The 17,093-nt window shown below is 36.2% G+C and overlaps 1 protein-coding gene across 1 annotated transcript in view; it reads left to right on the top strand.

Annotated features, from left to right (window-relative positions):
• Positions 1-16,874, top strand: part of LOC107681073 (unconventional myosin-Vb-like) — a 59,192-nt gene extending 42,318 nt beyond the window's left edge. The window contains exons 22-39 of the mRNA XM_016477220.1: positions 785-869; positions 2,638-2,783; positions 2,859-2,978; positions 3,080-3,214; positions 3,804-3,872; positions 5,710-5,949; positions 6,544-6,626; positions 9,170-9,247; positions 9,450-9,648; positions 11,310-11,403; positions 11,488-11,619; positions 11,697-11,848; positions 12,966-13,055; positions 13,239-13,389; positions 13,474-13,768; positions 13,862-14,036; positions 14,120-14,200; positions 15,321-16,874. Of these exons, the coding sequence (XP_016332706.1) occupies positions 785-869; positions 2,638-2,783; positions 2,859-2,978; positions 3,080-3,214; positions 3,804-3,872; positions 5,710-5,949; positions 6,544-6,626; positions 9,170-9,247; positions 9,450-9,648; positions 11,310-11,403; positions 11,488-11,619; positions 11,697-11,848; positions 12,966-13,055; positions 13,239-13,389; positions 13,474-13,768; positions 13,862-14,036; positions 14,120-14,200; positions 15,321-15,473 (2,478 nt within the window). The 3' untranslated portion in view covers positions 15,474-16,874. The remainder of the gene's footprint in view (positions 1-784; positions 870-2,637; positions 2,784-2,858; positions 2,979-3,079; positions 3,215-3,803; positions 3,873-5,709; positions 5,950-6,543; positions 6,627-9,169; positions 9,248-9,449; positions 9,649-11,309; positions 11,404-11,487; positions 11,620-11,696; positions 11,849-12,965; positions 13,056-13,238; positions 13,390-13,473; positions 13,769-13,861; positions 14,037-14,119; positions 14,201-15,320) is intronic.
• The last annotated feature ends 219 nt before the right edge of the window (positions 16,875-17,093 follow it).

Below are 17,093 nucleotides of genomic sequence, written 5' to 3'. Positions count from 1 at the left end.
CGTGTGTGTGTGTGTGTGTGTGTGTGTGTGTGTGTGTGTGTGTGTGTGTGTGTATATGTATGTATGTGTATACTGTATACCTTTCAAAAGTTTGGGATCGTAACATTTTTAATGTTTTTGAAAGTCTCATGCTTACTAAGGCTGCATTTATTTGATCAAAAATACAGTAAACAGTAGTATAATTACAATTAAAAATAACTGTTTTTTTTTTTTTTATTTGAACATGTTTTTAAAATGTCATTTATTTCTTTGTTGGCAAAGCTGAATTTTTAGTAGCCATTACTCCAGTCTTCAGTGTCACACGATCCTTCAGAAATCATTCTAATATGCTGATTTGATACTCAAGAAACATCTTATTATTATCAGTGTTGAAAAGAGTTGTGCTGCTTAATATTTTATTGAAAACCTTGATACATTTAGATGCCATTTGATGCGTTCTTAATGACTTAAGTATTAATTTCTTTGAAAATAATCTTAATGACCCCAAACTTTTAAACAGTAAGGTATATATATTCACAAAAAGGTACATATCAAATAATAAGACGGTTTGAAATTATTATTAATTTGATTTTAATTCAGCTTTTCACTCAAAATTGGTATGCTGATAATCTAATTTATATTTGTGTAAAGATTTTTTATATTAAATTAGAGAAATGCAAAAAAAAAAAAAAATCAAACTTGTGGACCCCACTGTGTATAATCTGAACTGGCTTGCTTACAGTTAAACTTGTTTATCTGATGGTCTGAGATGAAAGGGTGGTGTGACTTTCCCTTCCTTTTGCAGAGGGTGGAGGAGCTGGAGAAAGAGAACACGTTCTTGAAGAAGGAGAAAGAAGAGATGAACCGCAGAATCCAGACCTCCAATCAGGGTGAGTTTCATGCTTCAGAGTCACACGCACACTCGGAGCATCTGGAGGAAGGGAGTATGAGGAGCGAAAGGATGTGTGGCTTGCCTGGAGGGCTGGGCTGGTTTTGTTTGACGCACAAGAGAGTCTGTGTGCAGAAGTGGGACGAGAGAGACAGGAACTGCATTGGATTTCAGTAGAGGAATGTGACACTTCTGCTTTACCTGCACAACTAAAAGCTGACCGTTGTATCAAGCCGGTTCACATGCGAGAATGCTATTTGAAACCCGAGGTTTGGTCTCAATATGCTTTCTGTTTTCTAAATTTCGTTTTAACGAGTTTGTCCCGCACTTATTTTCCTCAGTGCTGTTCTGCTGTCGAGGCTGTTTAAGTTGTTCAAAACACTATTTAAAGGACTGTTATGAATGCAGTGATTGTTTTGGCGACTTTCATCAGTTTTTGTTAACAGTGTCTTTAGTAGGAAACAAATTTTTCTCTCAGAACTTTTATTTCTGGTCTTTATTTCGGCCAATCTAAAGAGTCACTAATTTCACTAATGATAATGGTGACTGTCATTTGCTCACCCTCACATCATTCCAAATGACTTCCTTTTCATTTGCTGAACACACACACACACACACACAAAAAAACTTTTTGTCCATACAGTGCAAGTCTATGGAGTCCAGTCAGTTTTGTTTTGGGCCCCATTCATTTTGTATTGTATGGAAAAAAAGCAGTTCTTCAGAATACCTTCTTTCATGTTCCACAGAAGAAAGAAAGTCAGGTTTGGAACAACATGAGGGTGAGTGAATGGTGGCAGGATTTTCATTTTTGGGTGAACTATCCCTTTAAAGAAAAGTCTTGTGCAATTCATGTGAATAGTATGGTTAAAGCTGGAGGCACAATCAAGCTTTCATGTGGCATTGATAAATCAGATAAAATTCTCGATAACCAACAGTTTTAACATATGAAATACCCTTTTGTTTTGTAATTTCTATAACAGTTAAAACAAAAAGAAACAAGGAACATTTTTAAAAATCTTATTTATCATATTTCTAGTATGTCTTTATGGAGCTTCACTTGTTCCTCAAGTCATTGCTTCAAATAAAAGGGTCAAAAGAAACAATGTCACAGGTTTATTATACCATTATCTTGGTATGATAATTATCTCCTAATTATGGATGGCTGCTTTATCAAACTACTATCAGGCCATACGTCTGATAGCTCTTTCAGAAAGGATCTGATTATAGGCTTTCACACTGTACATACAACTTTGAGTACAGTTGAGAAGAGTTTGCTTTAAGTTAGTGGTGATGTTTTGATTATAATATGCATTTTGAATGTAGAGGATGTGCTTATTTTATTTCTATTGGGATTACAGAATCAAGAACATTTTGTAACCTACACATAGAAGCTCAAAGGTCCATCAGAGTAATAAAGATCTTTTATTGATCGATAAAATGTCAATCAAGCCGAAGAATAATAAAAGATTGATAAAAGTGTTATCATCATCACTATTACATTGGCTGATATTCAATTGGACACAGTAACACAAAACCTGTAGTGTGAATGTAAAATAAACTGGGATCTCATAACTAAAATAGATCAAAAGAGGTTTCAGTTTTTCATACCCTGAATAAAAAAAATCCTAATTTATGAGAAAGATACGTTTTTCACACACGTGACACAGAAATATTCAGCTTGTGAAAGTTGATACAGGTGAATGGGAGCTGCGTGTTGTCTGGCTCATTGCTTTATTCCTGTGAGTGAATGCCTTTGTTTTGTCTCTCAGGTCAGGCAGGTGATGTGTCTCAGAAAGAGATCCGTCTGCAGGTTGAACTGGATGAGGAGAGGCAACGATATCAGAATCTGGTGAAAGAATATTCCAGACTGGAGCAGAGATACGAAAATCTGCAGGAGGACATGTCCTCCATGAAGGTAACGCTTTGACAGTGAGTCTGAACTTCTGGAATTTGCTTTTTACTGTTGTCTGTAACATCTTTATGGTTCTAGTTCCATCCCGGCCACCGGAGGAACCCCTCTAACCAGAGCAGTCTGGGCTCGGACTCCAACTACCCCTCTATCAGTATGTCAGAGGTGGGAGACACTGATGACACCATCCAGCAGGTGGAGGTAAAGCTATTTAATTGGATCTGCTAATATACACCAGCAGCCTTTGAGAAGGGTATAAAGACACTTCAGGATGAGCATCAATTTGGTTTGTCTTCCTGCAGGAGATGGGCATAGAGAAGGCTGCCATGGACCTCAGTGTATTCATGAAGTTACAGAAGCGTGTGCGAGAGCTGGAGCAGGAAAGAAAGAGGCTGCAGACCAATTTAGAGAAAGTAGAGGAACTGAGCACACGCAAGGCATGTTTATTTGTCATGTCTTTTCTGCTTTCATACACTTCTCACACTTCTCACAATACAAAAAATTTAAAATACAGAACCGTTTTAAACAAAATAGAAAATTTTTTTTTTAAATACAAAAACTTTTAAAATAAAAAAATATATAAAGAGAGTAATCATTGTTATTTTGTTTTTTATTTTATAATTTTATTTTTTACTTTTATATTTTATGACATTAAAACTAAAGTCTGTTGGCTTTGACTGGAAATATGTCAACAAAGGAAAGATAACTGACTGTTTTATCATTTGATAGGGTTTTTGAGGTAGTGAATGTATGCGTTAATAAAAATAATCTTAAATAATCGAGATTTGCTGATTGTTGATACTCTTCTCTTTATGTTCTCATGACAGTTTTAACAACAGAACTTAACCCGAGTGGCTGCTAAACATTTCCCACTTTTTGGCCGTAGGTTACAACACAGCCAGGCGGTCATAAACACCAGTTATCTTTTCTGATGTTCCCTCATCTGGACTTGCAACAGCATGGTCCTCTGCTTTATCAGTCAGCTTGTGTTTACAATTTTTTTTCGTTCATTCTTTTATCTTATAGGGAAATGAGCCCATGATCTCCACGTCAGAGGATGATATAAATGCAGACCTGGCCTACAACAGTCTGAAGGTAAGAGTCAGTCCAGCTCAGTGTAATGATCATGCCGCTTTGCCTCCAGTCAAATGTCTGTCTTGGTGCTTATTGATTTGTTCTGCACTGGGGCCGCTCTGCTGCTGCTGCTGGTCGCTCTGCCTGTTAAAGTGTGGGTGAGTGGAACGATGCAGAAATTTAAGACCAGGGCATTTTTAGAGAGTTGAACTATGGCAGGAAGGCACATGGATGATGTTTTGCTTTTATTTTTGTTAATCTATTTGCATAAACTCTCAAATTCTTCATTTTGTTAATTAAACACTTTAATGTTCAGACAAACTTTGAAAAGTGCCTTTGGTATAGACATTGAATTTGACATAAATGAAAACACAGCTGTGTGGAATAGACAGAATGTTTAATAGGATGCATTGTCTTTAAGATCCAGTTGATTTCTTAATAGATCTCTTGATCTGATATCGTGAAGTCAGTCAAAACACACAGAGGCAGGAAAGCAATCACATTAAATTTTTTCAACCTTCTGTTTTATTTTGTCTGGCTAGAAATAATATAAGCAATAAGCAATTACTATATAAAGCAAAAGCAATGAAACATTTCTGTTTCTCAACATAGTCTTTTGACCTTAAAGATTTTGATACAAGTTCTTACCTCTGAATTTTCGCACTCTCTTATTTCCTGTAAAAATGATACAGCATAATAACGTGAGATAAAATAGTGATTGCAAACAACATCAAATCAAAAGCAAGTTTAAAAAATTGATGTATGTGTATAGTATTATGAAATGCTTAAATGCAAATATAATTATTCATTCTTTCAAATTACATTCATGACTATACATTTTTATATAAATTTTACTTTTTGCTCTATATATTATAATAACAAAATATTACATATAATGCAATATTAAATGTGTATATATATATAATATTAAATCAAAAATTATATATAAGACTTGATGGAAAATGAACTATTATAAAATATTATAATCTAATATATAAAATATTACATTTTATATCTGTTATTCTTTTTAATTAAAAAAAAATCTAAATATAATAATACACTATAAATTATACATACATATATGCACAACACTCTTGCACTCAACACTCATACATGTACAACACTCTTGGACTAGTCTTGAAGCTGCACACAGGCAGGTGGCTAATACGAAATCACATTTATTCCTTTGTGTCCTAAAGCTTTTTTGTCAGATCTAATTTTTACTATCATGTGATTGTGATCTTCATCGGACACCTCACAAGCCCTTAACACTTTAATATCAGCAATCAGTTTTCAGTTCAACCAGTCATTTATCTGAGCATGAGGGTGTGTTGAAACCCCAACAGCAGGCTTGGTTTAACAGCTTTAAAAGGTTTGACTCTGACCAGAGAGCAAAGTACAAGAATGAAGACACCAGAGCCAAAAGTTGATCTGGAAGCTGTGCAGCTGAATGTGGAGCTCAAGGCAGTAGAATTACATAACTGATTTGTTTGTTTTCTTAAAGCACCCCAGTATTGCACGGTGAGCTTATATAATAATTGCTGATGGTTCTTGTTCTGCAGCGCTCAAACGCTCTTGTGTGTCTGATCAAAGCTTTAGCTACGGGCGTTAGATTCACTTGGATAAAATTACTGCAGTCAGCATTGCTTGATTTTTTTTAATTTTTTGTGAGTCCCTCTCTTTCTGTTTCAAAGATTCTTTCTCTCACACAAACACACATTCGTTCAGGCTTATTTACAACTTCTTGCCTCCGGTTACTTTTGATAGCTTTTACTAAAAATAAATCCTTTAAGTGGTACAAAATGCAGGCTATTTACCCTTTTTCAGACTGTATTCATAAAATTTGTTCTGTTTACAGCGGCAAGAGCTCGAGACTGAGAACAAGAAGTTGAAGAATGACCTGAACGAGTTGAGGAAAGCGGTGGCCGACAGGGCCTCCGATAACAACTCATCCAATGAGCTTCAAGAGGGCTACAACCTGCTGCTGAATCAGCTCAAAGCGGCCAATGAGGAGCTGGATGTGCGCAAGGAGGAGGTCCTTATGCTTAAGACCCAAATCGTGAACTCCACAAGGCAGTCAGAGAACATAAACCACATTGTGAGTCTAAAAACATCACCACCCCTCATTTTATAAATTTGACCTTTGTAGGCTTCTTTTTTACAGCTGTTGTCTTACCAAATGAAGCTATTGTAGTATATCATTATCATATCAGACTTTCTAATCCATTAGCATCCCATCAGGCTTCAGGGTACCTTGAATGGAAAACTTCTTTAGCGTCTATAAAAGCGATCAGGCATGGAGACATTACATTAGATAAGATGGGATATAATGGGTTTTGTTGGAGCTCAGAGTTATTTAAGTTCAGGGAAAGTTCAGTGTAATAGTGATGGTGTGTCTGAGCTTTACAGAAGCTGTACTGCTAGTGAAAATGGCTTTATATCCTTGTAATGCCTTTCTGAATCTGCTGAGGAGGGCCAATCATTGTCAGCATTGATTATGCTCGGAAAGAAAGTTCTTTTTCTCATTCTCACTGTTATATTTAATTTTATGAGTAGCTGAAATGGAGAGTCCATAAGACAAAAAACACTTGGAAAAAACTCTTTTCTCTGTGCAGGAATGCTTCAGTGCACAAAAATATCTATAAACATACATTCATTGTTTCCTTTTGATATATTTGTTTCATTCAAACAGGATTCCAATGATGTATCAGAATGGACCAACATCAAGAAGCCCTTGGACTCAGAGGACACTGGTGATGCGCCTGATTTAAAGAAGTAAGGCAGTCCAATCTACCTAATGAAAGGCTTTTAAAGTGACATCAGCTCTCCTCCACATACTCATTCGTCTATTTTAATGAAGATTGAATCCAGTGGTATTGACCGTTCTTCTGAGTCCAGAGCAGCTCTCTGATTCAGCTCTTCATGCTCAGTCTGCTTTCATTTACAGCAGTATACCTCCGTTTTCTGACCCACATTACTGGAGAGCCAATAACTTCTCATGAATTAGCATAGTGCTGCCTCAAACAAGCACTCACAGTCTCAAAGCTAACATTTGAAAAGTTATCTGCAATATTTCTGTCAAATTTATAGACCACTACTGGCTCATGGCAAGTTGGAGACAATTTAGTGGCCATACAAATTTTTTTGCCATGAAAAATTATTTTGCATTCATACTAGTGGTATTGAAACTGACATGTTTCATATTATTATATTCTGTTGCACTACAGCATTATGTCTACTGCTCTAAAACAAAGGTGAGCTTTAGAGATAACCAATTAAAATAACACCTTTTTTTTTTTCTTGGTGCAAATTGAGTTATAAATTGGAAAAAACGGACACTTTTTATTTTTAACCACACACAGGATTTTAGGATATTATAGGCAACAAAATTATACTTCTAAAACCAACTAGATGAAGGGTTTTGCAGCTTTCAGATGCAGGCATGGAGTTTTGAATGTTTTGAAATTGCTGCTTCTTAAAGGTAAATTTGAACTAAAAAGTAAATGACTGATTCAAATTGCGTCACAACAGTTCAGGGTCATTAACATTTAAAAAAAAATATATATTCAGCAAGCATGCACTGAATTAAATTGAAAGTGACATTTTAGAATATTATAGGCAACAAAATTATACTTCTAAAACCAACTAGATGAAGGGTTTTGCAGCTTTCAGATGCAGGCATGGAGTTTTGAATGTTTTGAAATTGCTGCTTCTTAAAGGTAAATTTGAACTAAAAAGTAAATGACTGATTCAAATTGCGTCACAACAGTTCAGGGTCATTAACATTTAAAAAAAAAAAAATGTTTTATTATTAATACTTATATTCAGCAAGAATGCACTGAATTAAATTGAAAGTGACCGTAAAGACTTTTATAATGCTAAAAAATATTTATATTTTAAATTACTGACTCCAAATTTTTTAACAGTAGATCAGACTATCATTCTCATTTGATGTAAACAAAGTATTAAATTGCAATTCCATATAAAGTTACTGACCAGCTGGCAAGTACCTTTTTTACAAACTAGGGATGGGCGATATGGGCTTAAAAATGTATCACGATAATTTCTGATAATATATCTGTGTTCTTCAAGCAATCTTGGGTATTTTTTATAAGGATAGAATATATTTATAATGCAATACTAATCGACATAGCCTTTATCACTGTATATAATGCTATAAAATAGTATGATTTCTGCCTTATTCTGTGATACGAAACCACATCTGATCACAAAAATAAAATATTTAAAACACTCGACTGTTATGAAGTTAATATGGAAAAAAAGCATGTCAATAAATTAAAATATCTTTGTTGGACAACAGGTTTGTAAACGACTCATACACATGTAAAACTGTGTCGCACATGTGCTACTGTAGTACATTTACTCAAGGCTCAGACCGATTTTTGTCGCACTGTACAGCCCTATCCAAACCTGTTCCAGATTGTAGAAGGAGCTGCTCAATTTCACGTCCGCCTTCCTTCACGTCACTCCACACAGTCGCACACAGAAATATGTCAACAACTAGACTTTATCGTTATTATCGCTTGGAGAATTTTTACCGGTATATCGCAAACGATAAGATAGCGCCCATCCCTATTACAAACTCACAAAAAACACTTTTTGCCCTCATTTGGCACTCGCTGAGTGTTCATTTTGGACTCTAATAGTGCAATAAATAAAAAGGTGCCACAGTACAGTCTATTTAAATTTTAATCTCTGGCTTTTTATCCTTTTACCTCTGGCCAGTGCACTGTTAAAATCTGAACTTCATTCTGTCCAATATCCATTCAGGCTGCTCTGAATTCATGACACTTTCTCTCTGTCACATTTTTAAAGTGGTCTTTTGAAACGGAGAGTGACAGATGTTAGATGACGTACTCATCATTACCTGTGAAAGAATACGTTTCGTACTCTGTGGTCTCAGGACTTGGCACTTTAAACACCATCTGATTTCTCATGCATGCGTTTTTCCTCCTTTCTCTATTTCTCATTTCCTGTGAGTGCCACATCTTCTTGCAGACATTACTTGTCCAGGCAGCTTACCTAAAAAAAAAAACATTATATCCTCAAGAAATAACCAAAGTTGTAGCAGCTACATGACCTCTTTACTTGAAGATAATACGGGTGAAATGGAGATGGGTAATTCAGATGTGCCCTCATTCTCAATCTGACGTCTTCACAGACTAATCTAACCTGCCATACCTTGCTTTGCTACACTAACTGGCCCTGCCATCTTGTCATTCTTCTCTTTTGCTTTCTCTCCTGTCTGTCTGCTGCCGCTCCTCTGTCTCTTTGGCTCTCTGTTACTCGGATGCCAGTAAAGCTCAAGACTGGGGTTATTTGAATGAAGATGGGGAACTTGGCCTGGCCTACCAGGGTCTAAAGCAAGTTGCCAGGTTGTGCTTTACATTTCTTGGATTTCACTCCAGGTTTAACTGGATTTCCGAGGCTTCTGTTTCTGTCAGTGTTTTTCAATCAGTAAAGGACCATTGGGCATATATTGAGTTTTGTCACTTTTGAGAAGTGTGTTGAGGGCTAACCAAAGTGTATACACAGTTTACACCCACTTATACCATATTATGGCATGTTTGTGTTCAGGCTGCTGGAGGCCCAGCTGCAGACACAGTCTCGACAGCACAAGGATGAGTTAGAGGCTCTCCACACGCAAATCGAACTGCTGAAGGACAGTCTGGAGAAGAAACAGGAAATGCTGGACCACTTCTCCACACTTTCTCCTGATGCTCTGGTGGAGTTCAGCGTGCAACAGGAGATCACACGCCTCACTAACGAAAACCTGGTGAGACCTTATGTCTGATAGAATTTATGTAATCAGTATTATTGTCTTCCTTTTATTTTTATTTATTTTTTTTTTTAAGTGCCTAGATATACCTAAAACAAGCAGTGTTCATTTTGACAGCAAATTTTGATTTAGTTTTAGTCATAGTCTTTGGACTAAAATACCATTTAGTTTTAGTCATATTTTAGTCATTTGAATTGTTTTATTCTTAGTCTAGTTTTAGTCGACTAAATATCATGAGACTTTAAAATCTAATGGGTTTATTTAGTGTAATGCCTTTATTAAGTGTCTTTCTAAAATGGTCAATTTTCTATTAACCTGGTAATATAAATGATATTAAGATTTGAACGCAATATAGACAAAGATTAAACTGACACATAACATGTCTTTATCTAAAAAAAAAAACACTTTTCATAAAGAAAAAAGAACGGATGAAAAGATGGTCTTCTTTTCAATAAAATACCAGTGATTATAGGGCCTATAATATGCATTCTTTATAACAACTTGTATGCAACATCCTTCATTCTTTCAAGCAGACATATTTATTTATATAAATTAAATTTAGATTGTTCCTTATTAGAGCTACTAAAGTGATTCAGTCAAGAGCAATGAGTGATTTCCTCACTTTTGTTGATACATTAACAAAAAGACAGACAATAACTAAATTAAGGCTGCTGCCCCTTTAAAACTGATTGCACAGATTCAATATACTGGCGATTATTCTCCCAACAGTTTACACTGAGATGTAACTGGGTGTGTTTACGTAAATACTCGTCAAAAGAGACTTTGTGTGTATTTCTCCGTTAAGTAGTCAGTAGTCGAATTTAGTAGTCAGTAGTCGAATTCAGTAGTCGTGTGCTGTTTGAGAGGCACTTTTCTGTGTGCGGGTTTCGGCTGTGTGCACTCAGAAAACCGGACTGAATTCAGTGCTCTTTCGCGTCATCACGCTTTTCAAATTTATCCATATGTCTGCTCTTCTCTTATTCCCAGACGCTGACATTTTTTTACGTTTTATCAGCTGTGCCGCAAGTGTATGCAAGCGTATGATCAGAGAGTTACAGTTCAAATGTGCGCATCTACTCTCCCTTCCACGCAGGAGATTCGTTCTGATTGGATCTCTATCCAGTCATACCTCCCTAACATTTTCATCTTGTTTTTATACCTTGACGAAAATGTCAGGAGATTTTCGTCATTGTTTTTGTCATTCAAAAAGAGTTTCTATTTTGTCATCTCGTTTTTGTCTGTGAAAAAATGTTTACGAAAATGATGAATATACGAATATTTTTCATCAACGAAATGAACACTGAAAACAAGATCGATTGTAGATTTTGAATGAAGCATATTTTTTCTTAACTTATTGGCTAATTGTTTATAATAGCATGAATCTCTGAATTGTGTTAGATTTATGGTAAATAAAACAAATAAACTGTTTTTCATTGCGATAAGAAAAATGAAACAAGACGATCTAAAAACAAATTTGATTTTGCACAATCGATTTTGCTAAAACATATTAAATTCATCTTGTTTTAAGGAATATTTGCTTATTTTGACTGGGAAACAACACAATTGTTTTTCAGTGAGCCCTCAGACTTAGCCAATGGTTCATATCCAACACAATATTGACATTCTCACTCAAGATGATGGTGATTATTGTTCTCCAGGATCTGAAGGAACTTGTTGAGAAGTTGGAGAAGAATGAGAAGAAGTTGAAGAAGCAGTTGAGGATCTATATGAAGAAAGTGCAAGAGCTGGAAGGTTAAACATCTGTCTTTCATCTGTGTGTTTACCGTTGTCTTGTACTTATTGCCATTTGCTGATGTGCTGTTATTGTTCATACAGTGTCTCAGGCCACAAAGAGCAGACCAGAGCTGACTCGTCAGGTCACCGTACAGAGGAAAGAAAAGGACTTTGAAGGCATGCTGGAGTACTACAAAGAAGATGAGGCCTTGCTGGTCAAGACTTTAATTACAGGTATGTGTAGTTACATGCAGGCATGTTTTAATGTGGAGGTCCTGTAGCTATGTTAAATGCACAGGTCTTGTCTTTAGAGATGAAGCCCAATGCGGTGTCGGCCACAGTCCCCTGCCTCCCTGCTTACATCCTCTTCATGTGTATCCGTCATGCCGACTACATCAACGACGACCAGAAAGTTCATTCACTCCTTACCACAACCATCAATGCCATCAAAAAGGTCCTGAAGGTATGTATACTGTATGTAATCACATCGACACACTCCCAGAATTCAAACCAGCTACACTACTATTCGAAAGTTTGTTTGTTTTTAAAGAAATTAATACTTCAGCAAGGATGCATTAAATTGATCAAAAGTTTCAATAAAGGCAATTATAATGTTAAAGAAATGATCTGTTTAACATAAATGCAGAGTTTAAAAGTAAATACATTTTATAATGTTAAAAAAAAATGCTGTTTAGCATAAATGCTTTTAACATTCTATTCATCAAATAATCCTGAAAAATCTATTTCACAGTTTTCACCAAAATATTAAGCAGCACAACCATTTTTAAACACTGATAATAAAAAAGAAATTTTTCTTGAGCACCAGCATATATGTGACCCTGGACAACAAAACCAGTCTTAAGTAGCAGGGGTATATTAGTAGCAATAGCCAAAAAAAAACATTGTATGGGTCAAAATTATTGATTTTTCTTTTATGCCAAAAATCATTAGGATATTAGGTAAAGATCATGTTCCATGAAGATATTTTGTAAATTTCCTACTGTAAATATATTAAAACTTAATTTTTGATTAGTAATATGCATTGCTAAGAACTTCATTTGGACAACTTTAAAGGCGCTTTTCTCAATATTTTGATTTTTTTGCACCCTCAGATTCCAGATATTCAAATAGTTGTATCTCGGCCAAATATTATCCTATCCTAACCTACCATACATCAATGGAAAGCTTATTCATTCCGCTTTCAGATGATGTATAAATCTCAATTTCGAAAAAATTGACCCTTATGACTGGTTTTGTGGTCCAGGGTCACATATTAGAATGATTTCTGAAGGGTCATGTGACACTGAAGACTGGAGTAATGATGCTGAAAATTCAGCTTTGCCGTCACATGAATTAATTTTTTTAGATTATATAAAAAAAAAAAGAAAACAATGTTTTAAATTATAATAATATTTCAAAATATTACTTTGTTTTATTGTATTTATGATCAAATAAATCCAGCCTAGCTGAACAAGAGACTTTTAAAAAAACTTCAGTCCTGCTGACCCCAAACTTGAAAACAGTAATGTATAAACCCATAAAGATTTCATCATCCCTCTTTTTTTTAATCTTCTCTCCAGAGAAACAATGATGACTTTGAGATGACCTCCTTCTGGCTGGCAAATGCCAGTCGAGTTCTGCACTGTCTGAAGCAGTACAGCGGGGATGAGGTGAGATTTTTATTTTGTCCAGTGATGATTTCAGCTGCAAGTATAAGAGCCAGTTCCATGTACCACACTTTAACATATTTAACCAGCCATTAAGTACAGATAATGCTTGAAAAGTGTGGTTTTAAGCCTCAGGTGACCCCGTCTAGATCACTGGTATGATTTGGCTGTTGCTTCCTGTCATAGGCGTTCATGACACAGAACACTGTCAAGCAGAACGAGCACTGCCTGAAGAACTTTGACCTGGCTGAGTATCGGCAGGTTCTGAGTGACCTCTCCATCCAGGTCTATCAGCAGCTCGTCAGAGTAGCAGAAGGCATCATGCAACCCATGATTGGTGGGTACAGAGAGACACCAGACCACTATAACCACTAAAAATGGAGTTGTTTGCACATTCTAATAGTTCATAATGTTTTGTCAGTTTCTGCCATGCTTGAGAGCGAGAGCATCCCCAGCCTGGCCGGAGTGAAGCCCATGGGCTACAGGAACCGCTCCTCTAGTTTGGACTGTGAGAGCGGAGGTCCAGCGGGCTACACGCTACAGGCCCTGATCAGGCAGCTGGGACAGTTTTACACTGTCATGGCGGACCACGGCCTGGACCCTGAGATCAGCCAGCAGGTGGTTCGCCAGCTCTTTTACTCCATCAATGCAGTGACCCTCAACAACCTGCTGCTGCGCAAGGATGTCTGCTCTTGGAGTACCGGCGTGCAGCTCAGGTACACGTTTGATACACGTTTGAAATCCGTGGCCTTGTTAAATCTTCAGGACTTCAGATGAACGTAACATCCATCTCATTGGTGACATTTCAGGTACAACATCAGTCAGTTGGAGGAATGGCTGAGAGGAAAGAATCTGCACCAGAGTGGAGCCGTAGCCACCATGGAACCTGTTATCCAGGCCGCCCAGCTGCTGCAAGTGAAGAAGAAGACCTCCCAAGATGCAGAGGCCATTTGCTCGCTCTGTACCGCCCTCAGCTTACAGCAGGTACAAATTTAGCATTCATTTTTTCTTTATTCATTTTTTTGTTTTGTTTTTCATTGACTTGATGCTATTCTACTTCACTTCAGATTGTGAAGATCCTCAACTTGTACACGCCACTCAATGAGTTTGAGGAACGAGTCACTGTGTCTTTCATAAGAGACATACAGGTAAACACACTATGGACCACACACTTGCTGGGTGTACCAAAATTTCAACATCAGTAAAACACGACAAAAATATGCTAGTAAACACACTCCTGCCTAAAAATGTTTAGTCAGTGTATATAATATTAAGGAATTTCTTTTATATAACAGATGTATTATAGATTAATATCATACACTGTTGTTTAAAAGTTTATGGTTGGTAAGGTTTATGTTTTTTCCAGGAGATCTGTTCATATTAGTGTACAAGGCTGCACTAATTTGAACAGATATACAGTGAAAACGGTAACATTTTTTAAATATTATTACAGTTTTAAATGTAATTTATTTCGGTGATGCCAAAGCTGAATTTCCAGCAGCCAATACTCCAGTCTTCAGTGCCACATGATCCTTCAGAAAGGATTCTGATATGCTGATTTGCTTCTCTAGAAACAATTCTTGTTATTATCGTTGAAAACAGTTGTGCTGCTTAATATTTTTATGGAAACTTTTCAGGATTCTTTGAATAAAAAGTTCAGCATTTATTAAATAGACAGAACGGCATTTATTTAAAATAGAAATATGTTGTAACATAATAAATGTCTTTACTGTAATTTGATTAATGCATTTATTCATTGCTGAATAAAAATATTAATTTCTTTTTTTTTAAATCTTGCTATTGAACAATTCTTTTCCCAGTTTTTTTTTTAGTTAAATAGTTTAGTTTTTTTAGTTCAAGTTATATATTCATGTAAAAATGTAAGTGCAGTTTTGTCTTTATTGTTAAACATTACTATTTGGTTAATTATAAATTGACTAATTTTAAATACATTTTTGTATAGATAGCTGCACACTTGTTAGTTCTGTTTACACTACAAAATCTGAAGTGGAGATCCCACATTTTAACATACATTTGATTTGGTTTCCTTGCAACTTAAGTCTCTTAACATCTCTCTTAGAAGGGCTTTTCAAACAAGAAGTGTATTAGATCATTCAACAGAATTTATTTTTCCACATGCACATGAAAGCATTCAAAAGCTGGTATAAGTTAGTATTGTCTTGTTACTGAAAGATCAGTATTTTCTGCAGTGTTTGATGGCTTCTCAATGAGCATGTCCAATAAATACTCTCATTTCTCCTTTCGCAGAATCGCCTCCAAGATCGAATAGAAAACAACCAACTGCTGGTAGACACTAAATACACCTTCCCTGTGCTCTTCCCTTACACTCCATCAGCGCTCAGTCTGGAAACCGTACACATCCCGGCCTCCCTCAGCCTGCACTTCCTCACACGGGTCTGACATCTCAAATCTCTCTGTCTCACTCTGAGCGGCCTGCAGCGGCCCATCGGAGATCTGCTAACCCACATACTAACAACACCACACGTGTGGGATTTACAGTATCGACATTTAACAAGACGAACAATCTCCCTGACCAACTAACTGTGGTGTTGAGACTGTTTCAATAAGGGTGAAAATAAGTCTAAATGATGCAGGTGTAAATACGCTGTCAGCCTTTTGACTTTCCTTCTATAACACTCAACCAGTTCTCTCTGGTCTCCCATTTTATACAAGCAAGGTTATTGAAATATGAAGTTTAAACACTATATTTAGATTGGGATGTGTTTGTCTTTGACTAATTCTTATGATTAAACAAGTGTAATCTAAATTAAAGTAAGAGGGTTTTGGGCTACTGACATGAAACACTAATGCGAGATGTATGTGTCTGTATTCATGTATCTGTATTAGTGTGCACTGATTTCTTTGTGTTTGTAATGGAAAAGTGTCTTTTATTTCCCTTGCTTGTGCTGGAGCACAGTCTCATCTCAGAAACATGGGCTCCCACTGAAGCAACGCCACAATCGCGCTTTTTTTTCTAGGTGAACTTGTAAAATCGGCTGCCAAGATTCATTCCCACAACCTCTAGCAAAAAGAAGCAGGAAATCTCTGCATTGCAGTGGCTGTTGCCAGTGGATCGGACTCTCCAAACAGGGGCTTTTTAAGCTTTTTTTCTCCGCATGTGTTGAAGAAACCGATGCAGAAACTTGGGACCTTGAATCACAGGGCCAGCAAATGTGGCCGATCGTGAAAGTGACCATGACAAGTCGAAGTATGTGGAGCGGAGGGAACGAGGAGAGGAGTTTGAGCTGGGATATTTAATATTCTGTTGAAATAAATAATCTTGTGATTGTTTGTTGGTGGAATCTAGAATGTGCTGGAAGGCATGTGCAAGTATGATGAAGAAATGTATCTAAAGAGGCGTCATATACACTGGGATGAGTTTTATGGTGTACAGAAATACATTCTCAAAGCTACCAGGTTACTATTTCATGAAAGCAATTATCACAATTTACTTTAACTTTATACTTTACACAGCTCTGTAAATGATTGTGTAATCAAATAGCAATAACTACGCATTGTTTACAAAAAAAAAAAAAGTACAATTTTATACAATCTCCCGATTTTCCCCTTATTTTGTATGTTGCCAACAGAATGGGCTGTTCTGCGAGAATAGTGCATCATGTCAATTCAGGATACCGTATTTTGTTTCAAATAAGTAATTCACGTTTTAGTTTTAGGTTTCAAAGTTTATACAAAGCGGTCAAAATCTCATGTATTGCACATCTCATGTATATCACTCTCTGGATACAACTTTCTGGATTGAAATAGTTCTTTCAACGCCAATAAAGTAAGAACTGTCAATTTTTCAGTTGTATTGTTATTTTGTAAATGTATTGTATATTTTTTTGACCATTCATTTTACGTTGACCATAAAGAGTTTTAATGCCACAGTCGCTTGGTTTTTATGTTCTAAGCAAGGGTTGATTTTATTTATTTATTTATTTTTACTGCCCTCTACCGACCATATTTGGAGTTGAGTCAAAGCTCTGAAAAATTGCATGCCTTTATCTAAATGATTGC

The sequence above is a fragment of the Sinocyclocheilus anshuiensis genome, unplaced genomic scaffold, assembly GCF_001515605.1.
Source record: "Sinocyclocheilus anshuiensis isolate Anshui unplaced genomic scaffold, SAMN03320099.WGS_v1.1 scaffold412, whole genome shotgun sequence".
Taxonomy (NCBI): Eukaryota; Metazoa; Chordata; class Actinopteri; order Cypriniformes; family Cyprinidae; genus Sinocyclocheilus; species Sinocyclocheilus anshuiensis.
Note: the sequence above shows the minus strand (reverse complement) of the source record. Positions and strands in the feature narration are given on the sequence as shown.